The 14,231-nt window shown below is 36.0% G+C and overlaps 2 protein-coding genes across 2 annotated transcripts; both read left to right on the top strand.

The window, feature by feature from the left end:
- Nucleotides 1–4,096: 4,096 nt before the first annotated feature.
- Nucleotides 4,097–7,736, top strand: rad1 (RAD1 homolog (S. pombe)). Its single transcript, XM_088911482.1, has 6 exons — nucleotides 4,097–4,234; nucleotides 4,428–4,665; nucleotides 4,905–5,013; nucleotides 5,207–5,465; nucleotides 6,368–6,466; nucleotides 7,379–7,736. Exons 2-6 carry the CDS (start codon nucleotides 4,471–4,473, stop codon nucleotides 7,560–7,562), a joined length of 846 nt encoding a protein of 281 aa, XP_088767608.1. The 5' UTR covers nucleotides 4,097–4,234; nucleotides 4,428–4,470; the 3' UTR covers nucleotides 7,563–7,736.
- A 1,113-nt stretch (nucleotides 7,737–8,849) lies between these two features.
- On the top strand, nucleotides 8,850–13,992 carry brix1 (biogenesis of ribosomes BRX1). The gene is made up of 10 exons (XM_088911680.1): nucleotides 8,850–9,008; nucleotides 9,522–9,633; nucleotides 9,795–9,838; nucleotides 10,464–10,534; nucleotides 10,656–10,705; nucleotides 11,105–11,178; nucleotides 11,272–11,322; nucleotides 11,786–11,887; nucleotides 12,872–13,000; nucleotides 13,635–13,992. Exons 1-10 carry the CDS (start codon nucleotides 8,856–8,858, stop codon nucleotides 13,881–13,883), a joined length of 1,035 nt encoding a protein of 344 aa, XP_088767806.1. The 5' UTR covers nucleotides 8,850–8,855; the 3' UTR covers nucleotides 13,884–13,992.
- Nucleotides 13,993–14,231: the final 239 nt, after the last annotated feature.

A 14,231-nucleotide genomic window follows, 5' to 3' on the forward strand; every position in this document is an offset into this window, starting at 1 on the left:
GCTTTTTTCGCTTAATATAACATTAAAAGCATAACGATATTAAAGGTAATATAATAAAACAAATAGTTTTTCCTGTGATGTTTTCACTTTTGAATATACCTGTAATGTTTATCTTCCTGTGCGCTTTCAAACTTTTAAAGGGCTCCTTACTGACGTCACTTGAGCGCCATTGTACCGCTAAATTTATTCTCTTCCCACTACTCTAAAGGTGTATTAATATCCAACATAGTTTAGATTGGTTAATACCTAACGTGACGTGCGATCAAATAAACACTATACGATCTACATATTTTTTCATATTCCTAAAGCGCTTCATGTTGACGCGAGAATACAGCCGTGTTAAAGACGTTTCAGAAAAGAAAGTAGTGCTGATTTTGATTTTAAAAATGAATCCTGCGTAACAGCATGATGTCACAAGTCAAATAAACCTTGACATGGTATTTTCAGTCTGATGCGCCAGATATATGCAGTGTCATATCTGCCTACATTTGACACAGTGCCAACAGAATTTGAATGAGTGACAGTTATCCAGCCCCGGATAAAATAAGATTTACCTGCAAGATATAAAGTGGAGAGGCTTCCATTTGTTAAATGAATGCTAAAGACTTCCAGGATAGAAATTAATAACAGTATTGCTCCTTATTTGCTGTATCAGTGGGGTTGCATGTAGGTTTGTACTGTAATACAACACTTCAATCACCAAAGAGAGGTGCCAATCCAACTGAGGGAGGGTAAAGGTTAAAAATATTTTTATCTTGACAGGGAGTGGTGGTGCAGAAATAGGGCCAAATACAAACCAGCCCTTGTTAAGCTAAAAAAAAGGTTTCATAGGCATCTACTTCAACTCTTGGCGGAAAACAACTGGGTCTTTGAGCAGTACAAGTAATTGCTTTCAGTTATGCTTTAATTGTGGGTGATGCAACAAGAAAACTTGAAAATAAAAGTCTGAGAAAACATTTTGATCACCATATCGGATCTATTTCTGTACACAAACCAGTGTGCAGAATAAGGCCTTGGAGTCCGTCCGTGTTTATGATGTGTGTAATTGTAATCATATGCATGTCTTTTGTCATAGAAAATATGGGAACTGTTATTCTGAGGGACAGAATAAAATTAGGTGGTTACAGTACTCATAGGTTGCATACTTCTGTAAAACTAGTAATTTAATACTGAAAAAAAATTATAGTATTACACCAGTAGCCATGATAAAAACTTCATTAATTTAGCTCTCAGTCTGTATTTGGATGAATTTAAAAGTTTTTTGCTCATATCTGGAGTTCATCTCAAGTGACAAACTTTACTTTCTGTAGTGGACTGACACAGCTGAATCTTATTCTAGTTAGATATATGGACCTGTATGCATTGTCATAAAATAAATGTCATAACAATTACATTATAACATAACAATTTTGTTCTGTTAAGATCAAAGTAATACTTACACAAGAGATACAGAATAAATTGACATATACAGTATTTCAAAAATACAACATCTGCAAATATTTTACATTTTTCTCTGCTCTTCTCAAAAATGAACCCTACTGAGCTCCAGGATCACAAATCAAGACCACAAAGGCAGAAACATGTGTTTTATTATAGAATGAAGGAAATACCTCATGCTTTTCGATGCAGTTTGACAGCAGTCTCAAGTATGGTTTAATATAAATACTTGTGCTGAGATGGGGTTACGCCACAGTAATCCTTGGTATCTCAGACATGAGCACACGACCAGCAACTGTTGTCTGCATTGCATAGAGCCCTTAAATACTTCAGATCTCATAAAAGTATGTGCACTGTAAAATAAGGGCATGCACACATAAATTGCCAAATGAATTTTATTATACACTTCATTTTCAAAATAACAATAAATACAATTTCTTATAGAAAAAAAACATATTTCCAGCTTCCATTTTACAAAACATGTCCCTAAAACAGTGAATTATTAAAAAGGAGTGATTACTGTTATCATCTATGGGTATCACAGTTAGATCTTATTACATTGGTTTAGAGCCTGGTAAATGTTTGTCAACAGATATTAAATTTCCTTTTCATGCACATTGTAGGAATGATCATGTCTGAAAATAGTTCATAATCCTCACAGTGAGGAGAGGTCAATGCTCAAGCGTATAGTGATACCCTCTAACAGCAAGCCAGTGCAGTTTGTGAATTCAATCTTGACTGCCCAGACTTATACTTTTTTCTTAATGAAGAAAATTATGGAAGAAAACATATTATGTTATTATAAATGTATTTTGCACAATACACATTGTGTATCTCTAAAGCATGTCTTTGAAACATTGGACTAAACCTAAGTACAGTAAGCGATAAATATGCTTCAGTTCTTTTTTTTCTCGCATTCAGCACTGGCGATCTTTCCAGAATATTTGTGTTGCTGGAATACTCAATTTAGAAAGTGTACCACATTCAACTCTATCAGAAGATCTTCAAAAAGAATACACATCTACCAGTAGTCTAAAGAATGGGCCACCTGAAAATCAACAGTTTTAAAGAGAAATATTTTATTCCTTTCCTCAATCTTGCATCATCATTACCATTACCATAATTCCTTAACCATTACCATAATTACCATATATATAGCACTTTTCACTAAATTATTTCAAGGTGTATTACACATTGAAGGAGACCCACTTCCTCAACCTTTTATTACCCACCTGTGTAGTCACTCTATGCCAGCAGCTCCATTACACAATAGATCAGAAGAGGAAGTCAGATTTGATTTACCATTGGAAGTCTGGGGGGACTTTAGGAAGGGCAGAATGGAATTTAAGAAAAAAATTAAAGAAAACGACCACAGGTTTGCAAAAACTCTCATCTGAATCATAGCACCTTTAATTGCCCAGTGTCCCCATTAACCATACTGGGGAATTTGTACACTGTGGTCTAGTGAAAAGGCCTACAGGTCCACTAAGTCCATTTGCAACAGTAATCTCTTCCATGGAGGTCTCCCACGCCAGCCTTGATTAGCTTCTGACAGGTAACAAGATCAGGCTAAAAGCTTGTAACGTCGCTACATAACCTCTTCAATTATTATCATAATGCAGTAATTTTCACTTACATTTTTGAAGTACTGTATTTTTGAACAGCATTTTCAGATGACGTTCATAAAAAAGGAAAAGGCTTCCATCTAGCGGCAAAACTGATATCATATTTTTTGGCCACGCTTTCACCAAATGCACTTCGGGTATTTAAACCCCGACCATATGGATTTCCATTTGCACTCCATCTTTTTCATTTTGCAACAAATGTATAACTAACCCCTTTGTCTGATTTTATGTTGTGAAAATGACGAAGCTATTTTACAAGTTCCTGTAATTTTAACAAGTACACATTTCATAACTGAAACAAATGGGAGATTTAAGGCAGTTTCCAGTCAATATCAGATCTCCACGTAGGGTCTCATTTGTAGATCAGCTCATTGGCCGCTAGTGTAATACTGAAGATGCTGCATTCATCACAATTTTGGTTTAACCAAGGAGTTTCCAGACAATATGGCCAATAACTGCAAGTGCAGGGATCGCACAAAGTCAAAGGTCTAATAAAGTTTAAATAGAATCAGCCAGCCAAAACAACCAAATGTGTATTGTACTTTGGTTCATAGAAAGTTGGTAGTGTTTATTAGTAAATCGGAAGGCATCAAAATCAGAATTATGGCTTTTCGAAATTGTCCTCTGTGTTTGTGAGCTCTGTAATAAACTGGGTGCTCGTCTAGAATGCAGAATATAGTTCTAGTTGGCGTCCTGTGCTTCCTGGATAGGCTCTGTATTGCCTCGATTCTTAATAGGAAAGAGCAGTTTTCTGATTATAAAAGGATACCCCCACTTCCCTTCCAGTTTTAAGTGACTCTTTCAGTAGAGTAATTATATCCGAAGTCGGAACCGTGTTTAACTCTTTCCCCGTCGACCATTCTATACTTCAGAAGCTACCTTAAATTAAAAATGTCATTATGTTTTAAATATAAAACCAACACAAAATGTACTTCCAATACATTTTGGAAATTTGACCTTAAGCCGGCATTTGACCCGGAGTTCCAACCCAGCACGGCCGATATACACGCCTCTTTTGCCCGGAAGTTGTTCACTGAAATGACACATTCACATATGCATAACATCCACACATATAACAAAATTCAGAAATTACGTGGATTAGACACATTCACACAATATATTTTACTATTTCCGGCTGTCAGAGTAAAATACAATCTGGAGACGTAAGCAAAGTAAGACTTTTTTTTAAAGAGCTTGATTTTTTTGTTTTTAGGGTAGTCGTAAACACAATGAAAGATTTTGAACACAGAAAGTGCGATTTTGCAACCGAAGAAACTGGACTAAACAATATCGTATATACGAGGCTTATTATTATTTTATAGTCAAAATGATGTGATTAAAAATGTATTTTGGGTTTTTTTCCAGATTCACTGAGATACTTGGTTCTGGTTAATTGCAGTAAGATAGCATGCCCCTGACTGTTCAGCCCGAAGTAAGAGATGACCAATATGTGTTGGTGGCCAGCTTGGATAACGTCAGAAGCCTTTCTAACATCTTAAAAGCCATCAGTTTCAAAGACCACTCTCTCTTCACAGCCACACCTAATGGGCTAAAAGTTACCGTGGAAGACTCCAAGTGCTTGCAAGCCAATGCTTTTATACAGGTCAGTGCCAGTGCATGTATAAAAATACATGTTGATGTAACATGCTTCTACATGAAGTGCCTGGTGTCAGGGGAAAGGTTTAGAAACATCAAGTGAAAAAATATTTTTTGTTTCATTGATGCAATTTTTATCGTCTTTTGTGATTATTAATATATACATAGTTTTCAGGAATTAAGAATTAATATGTATTTCATTAGTATATGTCTGTGCATAGTTAGCAGGACTTTTTCTTTTTTTAGGCTGAGATCTTCCAGGATTACTTCATAAAGGAAGATTCAGTTGGATTCACAGTTAACTTGACTGTCCTCTTAGACTGTCTCACCATATTTGGAGGAAATGTTGTGCCAGGTATTGTTCTTTCAAAAAAAAAACATTTAATTTATTAATATAAAAATATTGTTTTTTTTCTCTTATCGAAGAGACCTGTTGTTAGTAGGTAAGATGTTGTTTACTTGGAAAAAATATTCCAATTTTCTATGGATAAAGAGTTTTTCACTTATCACTACTGTTTTTTTTAACTTTTGTGCTTTTTGGATGAAAGGAGTTACAACTGCTTTGCGGATGTGCTACGGTGGCTATGGCTACCCCCTGACCTTGTTCCTTGAAGAAGAGGGAGTGGTAACAGTGTGCAAAATAAACACCATGGAGCCGGAGGATCCTATTGACTTTGATTTCTGTAGCACCAACGTCACCAACAAAGTGATTCTGCAGTCGGACAGCCTGCGGGAGGCCTTCTCTGAGCTTGACATGACCAGCGAGGTCTTGCAAATCACCATGTCCCCAGATAAACCTTATTTTAGGTGAGTGGAAGTTCTGTATAGGAACACATTAAAGAAATGTAGATGATATACAAGGAAAAACCCTCCCAAACCTCAAAGAAAGATTCAACACAGAACAGCAACTCCTTGCATGGGATTTTCAATAAAGTGTTGGAAAATTGCTGTTTTCCAACAACTACTTTTTTGTGGGTTTTTTTTTTAAATTTTCACACAATTGCTTATTGGTTTAATTTTTTTAAGGGATGGTTAATGTGTGTTCCATTCACAAATCAGTAGAACGTGATGTCAAAATTAGATTTTCATAATGTTTTGTTTATCTGTGCGTTCAAACATAATGACTGAACATTTACTCTGGCATATGAGAATTACCCTCCGATTGTGTGAATACGAGGAAGAGTCCGTTGCTGACATCTTGATAGCGTTGATTTAACTGAAACCAACTTAAGTACTATGTCAAGATTCATAAACTTATCTGCAGTTAGTTTTTGTAAATATTCTTTTGTGAATATTAATTATTTAGAAAGATTTAAGGGTTGGGAAGCTTATTCCACATGATTTTCAGATTAGGCTCAGAAAGCTGGACTATTAAAAAGTACCTCACATGCATTATTTAACACTGCTGCTGGTAGTGCTTAGTCGTAGTAACAAGTTAGGTAACAAGCAACTCAGTCAGGATCATAGCTCATGTATGCTTTATGCTATACCATCACATGCTTAAGTCTTAAAATTTTGTAAACATCAGTCAGACATTCTGGAAGTATGCCTGCTGTAGCCTTGTTGTCCATATCACAGCATGCATGTTATTAGTATTCATAGTATGCTGTTTACTGAAAACAAAGTTTATTTTGCCATCTCAAACATTTTGTAACTTTAGTAACAGTGGAAGTATTCCCTAACATTTTCTGTTTTTCACCAATACATAGACTATCTACGTTTGGGAATGCAGGAAGTGCCCACTATGACTATCCAAAGGACTCGGACATGATGGAGTTCTTTCAGTGTAGCCAAACACAGACAAACAGGTCAGTGGACCCCTTCCATCCTGGTTATTTTGACCTACCCAACATTTAAGGTTTAAATAAAATTATTTTTTAATCTAAAGTGTAATTTTCTAAGTTGTTCAGTCTTTTTGTTATGCAAATAATCTAAATACTCAGAAATTTACAACTTGTTTTTCACATTGCAAGAGCTACGAACTGCCTTCCATGACAAAGTGAGAACTCTGCAAATTAAGTGTGATGAGACAATGCATTAGGTTTAATAATCTCAACTATTTTATCTAAATAGACAGATCAGAAAGATGACAAAGCAGTGTCTCTCTACTCAGTGTTATATTTATTGTAGTATTTTATATGTATTGTCTTAATACAGTAATTAAGGCTAGGGTACCTGTAGTACTACACCCTTTTAATAAAGGACGTAAAAATGATAATTGATAGTACAATCATTCGTTGACTACATAATTATGGAAAAATGAAAAGCAGTAAGGTTATTTTTGTGCTCTGAAGAATAACTAGTTTCAAGTGACTTTGTAGTATACATTTCATTTGGAGGGTCTATGGTTAGTAAAATCCTAAAGATAATATTTTTGGATGGATTGGAACATTAAATGAAAACAGTTTAAATTGGTTTAACATAACAGAATTGTTTTTTTTTACTTTAAAGGAGAGGCATAGAGCTAAAAGATGTTGTTAAAACCACACTAATAGAACATGAATAATATCTCTGACAGAGTTGAATAACCGAAGTCCTAATAACAGTTTTCACAGTCCTGCTTCCAGCCTTCCTCTGTCCTGAACAGAAACCAGTGTTCACTCATTATCCAGCACACTCAGTATGAAAGCTGATGGCGTAGTCATGGGAGTTTTACCCACATGATAGCATAACGGTAGATTTGTTTCACCCTTTTGATGTGCTTTTTGTTGTCTTTGCAGGTATAAAATGTCCTTATTAAAACCTTCCACCAAAGCGCTGGCCCTGTCCTGCAAGGTCTCAGTGCGGATGGACAATCGTGGGTTCCTCTCTCTGCAGTACCTGGTGAGAAATGAAGATGGACAAATCTGCTTTGTGGAGTATTACTGCTGCCCAGATGAGGAAGTTGAGGAACCTGGAACATAGTAGTCTATTTATCCCTTTTCTTTTAGCCCTGCAAAGTTCTTTTTCTGATTCTGTTCGATGTGCTGTTTTCAAAGATATTGCTGTTCTATTTTTCCAAGTATAAGTCTCTTCATGGCAGTGGTGATTCAAGCAATTACTTTTGTAAAGTTATGTTTCACTTAAAATATTTTTTATTAAAAAATGCTGAAATAAAAAAATGTGAAGTCTTAATTTTTGCAAACTCTTTGTGAGGTTTAAATTGCAGTAAACAATCCAGCAAGTATCATCAGGGTTGCCAGCTGTCCTAGCTTGTCCTTTTCTCCTGGAAACATGGATCTGAACAGTGTGGGAGGAAAAATATATTATGACCTGGCCCTTCAGCCAAAGGGGAAATGACTCAACTTTTGTACATCAGACTACCATCCAAAAGAAACCTACATAGACCATAATAAAGAGAATATAGAGTTGACAGAATACAGAGTTAATTGAGCCAGCAGCCATATCACCCTGCAACTCACAACTGGCTATCCCCTGAAGCTAAGCAGGTGTGAGCCAGGTCAGTACCTGGATGGGAGACATACTGGGAAAGCTAAGGTTACTGCTGAAAGAGGTGTTAGTGGAACCAGTATGGAGTGCTCACCCTGCAGTCTGTGTCGGTCCTAATACCCCAGCATAGTGATGGGGACACCATACTGTCAAATAGGCGTTGTCCTTCAGATGAAATGTAAAACCGAGGTCCTGACTCCATGGTCATGAAAAACCCAGAGCGTTTCTTAAAAAGGGTAGCAGTGTTAACCCCATTGTCCTAGCCAAATTTGCCCCTGGCCTATGACTTCATTATACTCCCCACTGATAGTTATGTGTGGTGAACGTACCATGTACACTGTGGCTGCCATCGCATCATCCAGGTGAGTGCTACACATTGGCGATGGAGGGGAGTCCCCATTGCCTGTAAAGCCCTTTCAGTAGTGTCCAGAAAAGCTCTATATAAGTGTAAGGAATATTATTTGTTATAATCTTCAAAAACATTTCATAATCTGAAAATACTATAATTTTTCATAATAATAAAAATACCTACAAATATGATTAGGTAATAATAAGCTGTTCTTTGCTTTTCATCACATTTACAAACATTTAAGTTCAACATTTGAACAGGAACATAAAAAGGGAGAGAAGCAGTAAATGTGCAATATTTCGTTTGTAAGAACTGTGTCCTCCGCTTCGGATGGTGGCGCACGTTCTTCTCGTTAACATTTTTTCTAGAGCGTCCAAGCCTTCTATCGTTGGTAAGCGTCGCCGTCCACTTCCTCTAAAATGGGTGCCTTCAAGAGAAAACGTGGAGTAGATGCCGGAGCCAGGAAAATTGGAAAAAAAGTTAAATTTTCTGAAAATGACAAACAAAAACAGAAATCTGGTCCTGATCAGGAGCCAAACAAAGAAATTAGCATTCCAGCACCGGTTTCTATGGTACGTATAGCACATGAGGACAGACTTTATTGCTTTGTCTATGAGTTGTACGCAGTTGTTTGCTATTGCAGCACTCTTTAACAACGCTGTTATCAATTCGTATTTAGCAAAGGTTGCTAAGGTTATTTTTGTATTTAAGTTGGATTAATTAAATGCAGTTTTTAGTGTATTTCCATGTTCAGAGTGAATCTAGGTAAGAGAAACATAGCTGTTCCATTTTACTCCAGCCAAGTTTGCGTGTTCGGCGCTTTAGGTTAATTCAGAAATATTCTTTGCGTAATGAACCTATACGCTCTTTGTGATTTTAGAAATGTTTCAACCATTTATTAGAGCTTGTACGAAACTTGACCTGAGAGTTATTTTACATCACAGCAGTGCATAATTACAAGCCATTTACTAGAAATAATTATGTTTCTCATTTTCTATAGACGTTATCATAAGTATAAAAAGTGTAATTTCTGCTTCAGCATCAGAGGCAGACTGGATAACAAGTTTTCCCTTGTTTTACTTTAGGGTAAGTGGACGAACAAAGAAAGGGTACTCTTGTTTTCCTCCAGAGGTGTCGACTTCAGAACCAGGCACCTAATGAATGATTTGAGGACATTGATGCCTCACACAAAGCCAGGTAAGCGTTCGGCCAGTGAATGTAGCCAGTTTCTTTCACAATAAGGCTCCTCAGTCAGCTGTTCAAGATCTTGTACATACCTCAGTAATCTTTAGGTAAAAAGTCAGCTTCAACATTTTAAATTTCTTTCAGTAATCTTTTAATGTGACATTTCTTTCCAGATACAAAAATGGATCGAAAGGATAAACTGTTTGTTGTAAATGAGGTAAGTCTATGCTTGTCTTTCAGATTGTCTGTAGTTTTGTCACATTAGTTTCTCAAATGTCTGCGTGATAGAAAAAGATAACTGAGGGTTTCGCACAAAAAACTTGGGACTGAATCCAAGTGTAATCACAGATTTTAAGCCTGGTGATGATGACATTGGTTTGCCAGACACTTCTTGTCTCTCACCAATTGAAAACAAGCAGAAAGGAATTATGACTGATGGGTGGTTTAACATCTTGATTTACTTGAGCCTAATTTATTTAAATAATCTGATTTAAATTAATTGATGCCAACTATGAAAGATAACCAGTAACTTAGTATTTATTCAAATGAACCATATGAAATACGGACCAAATAGGTCTAGCAAAAAGTACTCAATTCAGTTTTTCATGAAATGCAGTGTATAAAATGATTTTGTTAGTATTTGTTTAAAAAAAGTAGAATGTCTGGGTGTTCTCGTCTTTCTTCTTTGACAGTATTGTAGATGCAGTTGAAACCTATACTTTATTACCTGAAAGAATGTTGCAATGCTTCACAGCAAAGCACGATATGAGTGTAGTTACATATTCCATTTGTGCTTGAGTCTTAGTTTTTCACTGAGAACATTTAAACTTGATGTCTTCCAGGTTTGTGAAATCAAAAATTGCAACAAGTGTATCTTTTTTGAAGCCAAAAAGAAACAGGACCTCTATTTGTGGTGGGTACTCAGCTGATTTGATTGAAAGTTATTTTGTGAATTTTCTTTATGACAAACGACTGGTAGTATTACTGAGTAAATGTATATTGCTGGGTTGTTTGACTGTATTTTACTTTTTAAGGTTTTCCAATGTTCCACACGGACCTTCAGCCAAGTTTTTGGTTCAAAACAGTAAGTAAAAACATCTGATGGACTCTTTTGGGGATTAACGGATAATTCAAACCTTAAAGTACCAAAAACAATTTAAATTTGTAAAGGGTTTGTTAAATATCTAATGTTGTAATTTGGTATGCAACTACATCACAATTTTTGGGCAACTGTTGAATCTCTGTGAAGAATTGACATAGTTTTTTCAGTGTCCTTCACTGATGTAGACTTGAGGGAATGAGAATTTCTATTATGTTTTACAATCCATACTGGAGATGAGGTTAGGTATAGTATTCATTGTGGTTTTGCAGTTCATTTGTTTTAATAAAATGAACTGTAAAAATGTGAGGTGCATGTTCCTTGTGTGCAGTCAAGGACCCACAGCTGTTTCATTCCTTGTTTTTTTTTTCCTTTTCCTTCAAGTTCACACTCTGGCGGAGCTGAAGATGACTGGAAACTGCCTGAAAGGATCAAGGCCGCTGCTGTCATTTGACCCTGTAAGCAAACACCAGCGAAACTTAACATCTTCAACGTTTTAAAGTTCAAGTCCTTTGGGATACTATATGACTTTTTTTTGCCTTTTCCATCAGAAATTTGATAAAGAGCCACACTATTCACTGCTGAAGGAGTTGTTCATCCAGGTAGGCATGATTTGTACTTTATGATTATCTTGAGCTGCTGATTTCAATGTTTTTGTTCTGTCTTCCTGCTTTTGAAACTACCATGACAATCATGATATTCTGTCTTTCATAATAAAGCCTCAGATGTCTGAGGACATTACAACTAGCCTGAATACATTTTTTTGGTATGAATAAAACTTGGAGACCATTAAAATTTAGAATAGGCAGTCACAACACTAAGGTAGAAATAACAGAACGGTGGATTTTGAGCCATTTTTATGTAAATTTGTTTTTTGTCAATAAGATTTTGAGGGATTAAACATCTTTGAGTAGAATTGTTTAACTAAGAAAACACATGATCAGAAAATGCAAAAATTAGTAAGCTTACCATTGATGTTTGTTGTAGTTCAGTGTGTTGCTGTTTATTCAGCTTTTGTACTCATTACATTTATTTTTTTTCCCCAATTATTCCCGGTTGGTTTAGATTTTCGCTACCCCTCAGTACCACCCAAAAAGCCAGCCATTTGTAGACCACGTCTTTTCTTTCACGATAGCAGATAACAGGATATGGTTCCGTAATTATCAGGTGAGTGCAGGTGACTTTTGTTTTCTGGTTCTGTTAGATCTCAAAACATCTGATATCTCATCCTTTATTCAGTTGTTTTAGGTATTACATATTGCTCATTGTTTCATGTAATGAAGTGCATCTTAGAAAAATTTTAGATGTTTTACTTTCTAGAAACCCACTACTTTGTGATCAAAGCCAAGTTATGTTTCCTTCACAGAAAATCAATGAGGACACGATCCAGACGATGTCACTATTGATATATTTATTTAAATAAACACAGAAAAATAGATACTTTATTGATCCTGTGAGGGAAATTGCAGCGCAGCAGCAGCTTAACACAGTCAACACAGCACAGTGTAACATAATACAATACATACAATACAATTAGTACAATCAGTGAGAAGTGCACTAAGAAAAGTTACTCACAGTCCAGAACATACAAAGAACAAACCAGAACAATACAGAAAAGGTTGAATTGCACAAGTCCCTGGCATATATTGCACAAAAATGGTTGTAAACGGGAAAGCCGGATGTAGCAGAGAGTTTACTGTTTAGTCCAAAAACAGGTCAATGGCAATGTTGCACCTGCCCAGACACAAAGTGGATGCATTGTACAGTCTTTTGGCAGAAGACAAGAATTACCTCCTGCAATACAGGAAAAGTACAGTACCTGGAAATTATACAAATTGCTGCACATGTATTACTGTAATGACCAAAGAAAGATTTTATGTGGAGAGTAGATCTTTTAATTTACAATTATGTTTGGCTTGCTCACTACACAACATTATAGTGCTAAGAAAATTGTAGGAACTTTGTCTATAGGGAGCAGATATTGTGTCATTAAACAATTTCTGGATCTCGCAAATTATTCTAAGCTAAGAAACATCTGAATATGTGTGAGGCCAAGGAACATTAGGAATTAGGAAGCATGTAATTACAGTAGATACACGATCCTTGGGACATACTTCATCATAGTTATTTGTGTATTTTTTAATTGTACAGATCATCGAAGAAGATGCTTCTCTAGTGGAAATCGGGCCACGCTTTGTGCTGAACCTCATCAAAATTTTCCAGGGAAGCTTTGGAGGTCCAACTCTCTATGCAAATCCCCATTTCCAGTCCCCAAATATGGTATGTTCTTTATATACTTGGAATTTAGTAAGGTCATATGGAATAATTTCTGAAAAGCAATCATCAAAATCAAGAAGTGATTTTAGAATTGATTGTCTGTTACTAAATTTTGGTCTGTAGATTTGCATGCTTTATAGGTAAACCTAATGCATTATTCTTTTTTTACATGAGTCTAGTTTTGATCACATGACATTCCTGCAGTCTTGTGAAATCTTTAATTTGTGAATTGAATCATCAAAAATCTGTAAAATTCCAAAACAAGGTAAGTTGCCCCTAATCTTCATCAAACTGATGATAGCTTTCCCTGATGTGCAACTGGAACACAAAACAGACCCAAACCCTGTATATTTGTGTATTGTGACAGTTTTTCTAATATTTTAGTACAAAACAGCTGTGTAAACTATCAACAAATCAAAAATGCAAGATTTAAAATTCTATTAACTTACAGAATGTATACTAAAAATCAGGACACATTGAGTATTTTTCTCTTAGAATAGAGAAAGATGCTTTTCAGGTATGCTCTTAGAAAAGAAATGATGAGAACAGGAATCTCTATTTATTTGTGTTTTTATGCAGATGTTATCAGAGAATAATATTCAGTCTGACTTCTTAAACACATTCCTTTTCCCCTCAGCATCGGAGAATGATCCGTCTCGCCACAGCCTCCAGGCTGAAGGACAAGCAGAAGGTGAAGGAGCTCCAGAAGATGAAGAGGATTGAGGAGAAGGAGCCCCTGCCCCAGGATCCCACAGATGACGTGTTTGTGACTCCTGCGGAAGAGAAGCCTTCCGACGTACAGTTGATGCCTCCAGAGCCCAAACTGGTGAAGAAGAAGAAAAAGGAATTTAAACGGCAGAGAATGTTAAAGAAACAGAGACTTTAAAGCAGTACAGATTTGAGAGCTGATAAACCTTTGTCCACCTGTTTGTCTCGGTGTAGGCCTTTGAAATTGGCAGTACTGTTCAGTCGCATTTAGTAAACAGTTAAACAAACGCTGATGTCCTAGTTTGTGTTTCAAAGTGTAATGTATGTCCTTCCTTCAATATACAGTGGTAATAGAAAGTCACACCCCCTTTCAAAATGCTCACCTTTTGTTGCCCTAAAGCCCAAGAAGAAGTTAAATAAAATCAGACTTTTTCCAGTTTTATTTAAAAAGTTTACCTTGCAACATCCAAGTGAAAAAAGAAAGCAACATTTCTGAAAAAAATAAAAAAAAGTAGAGTGGGTTGGA

This window comes from Atractosteus spatula, chromosome 3, assembly GCF_055471065.1.
Source record: "Atractosteus spatula isolate fAtrSpa1 chromosome 3, fAtrSpa1.hap1, whole genome shotgun sequence".
In the NCBI taxonomy this organism is placed as follows: domain Eukaryota; kingdom Metazoa; phylum Chordata; class Actinopteri; order Semionotiformes; family Lepisosteidae; genus Atractosteus; species Atractosteus spatula.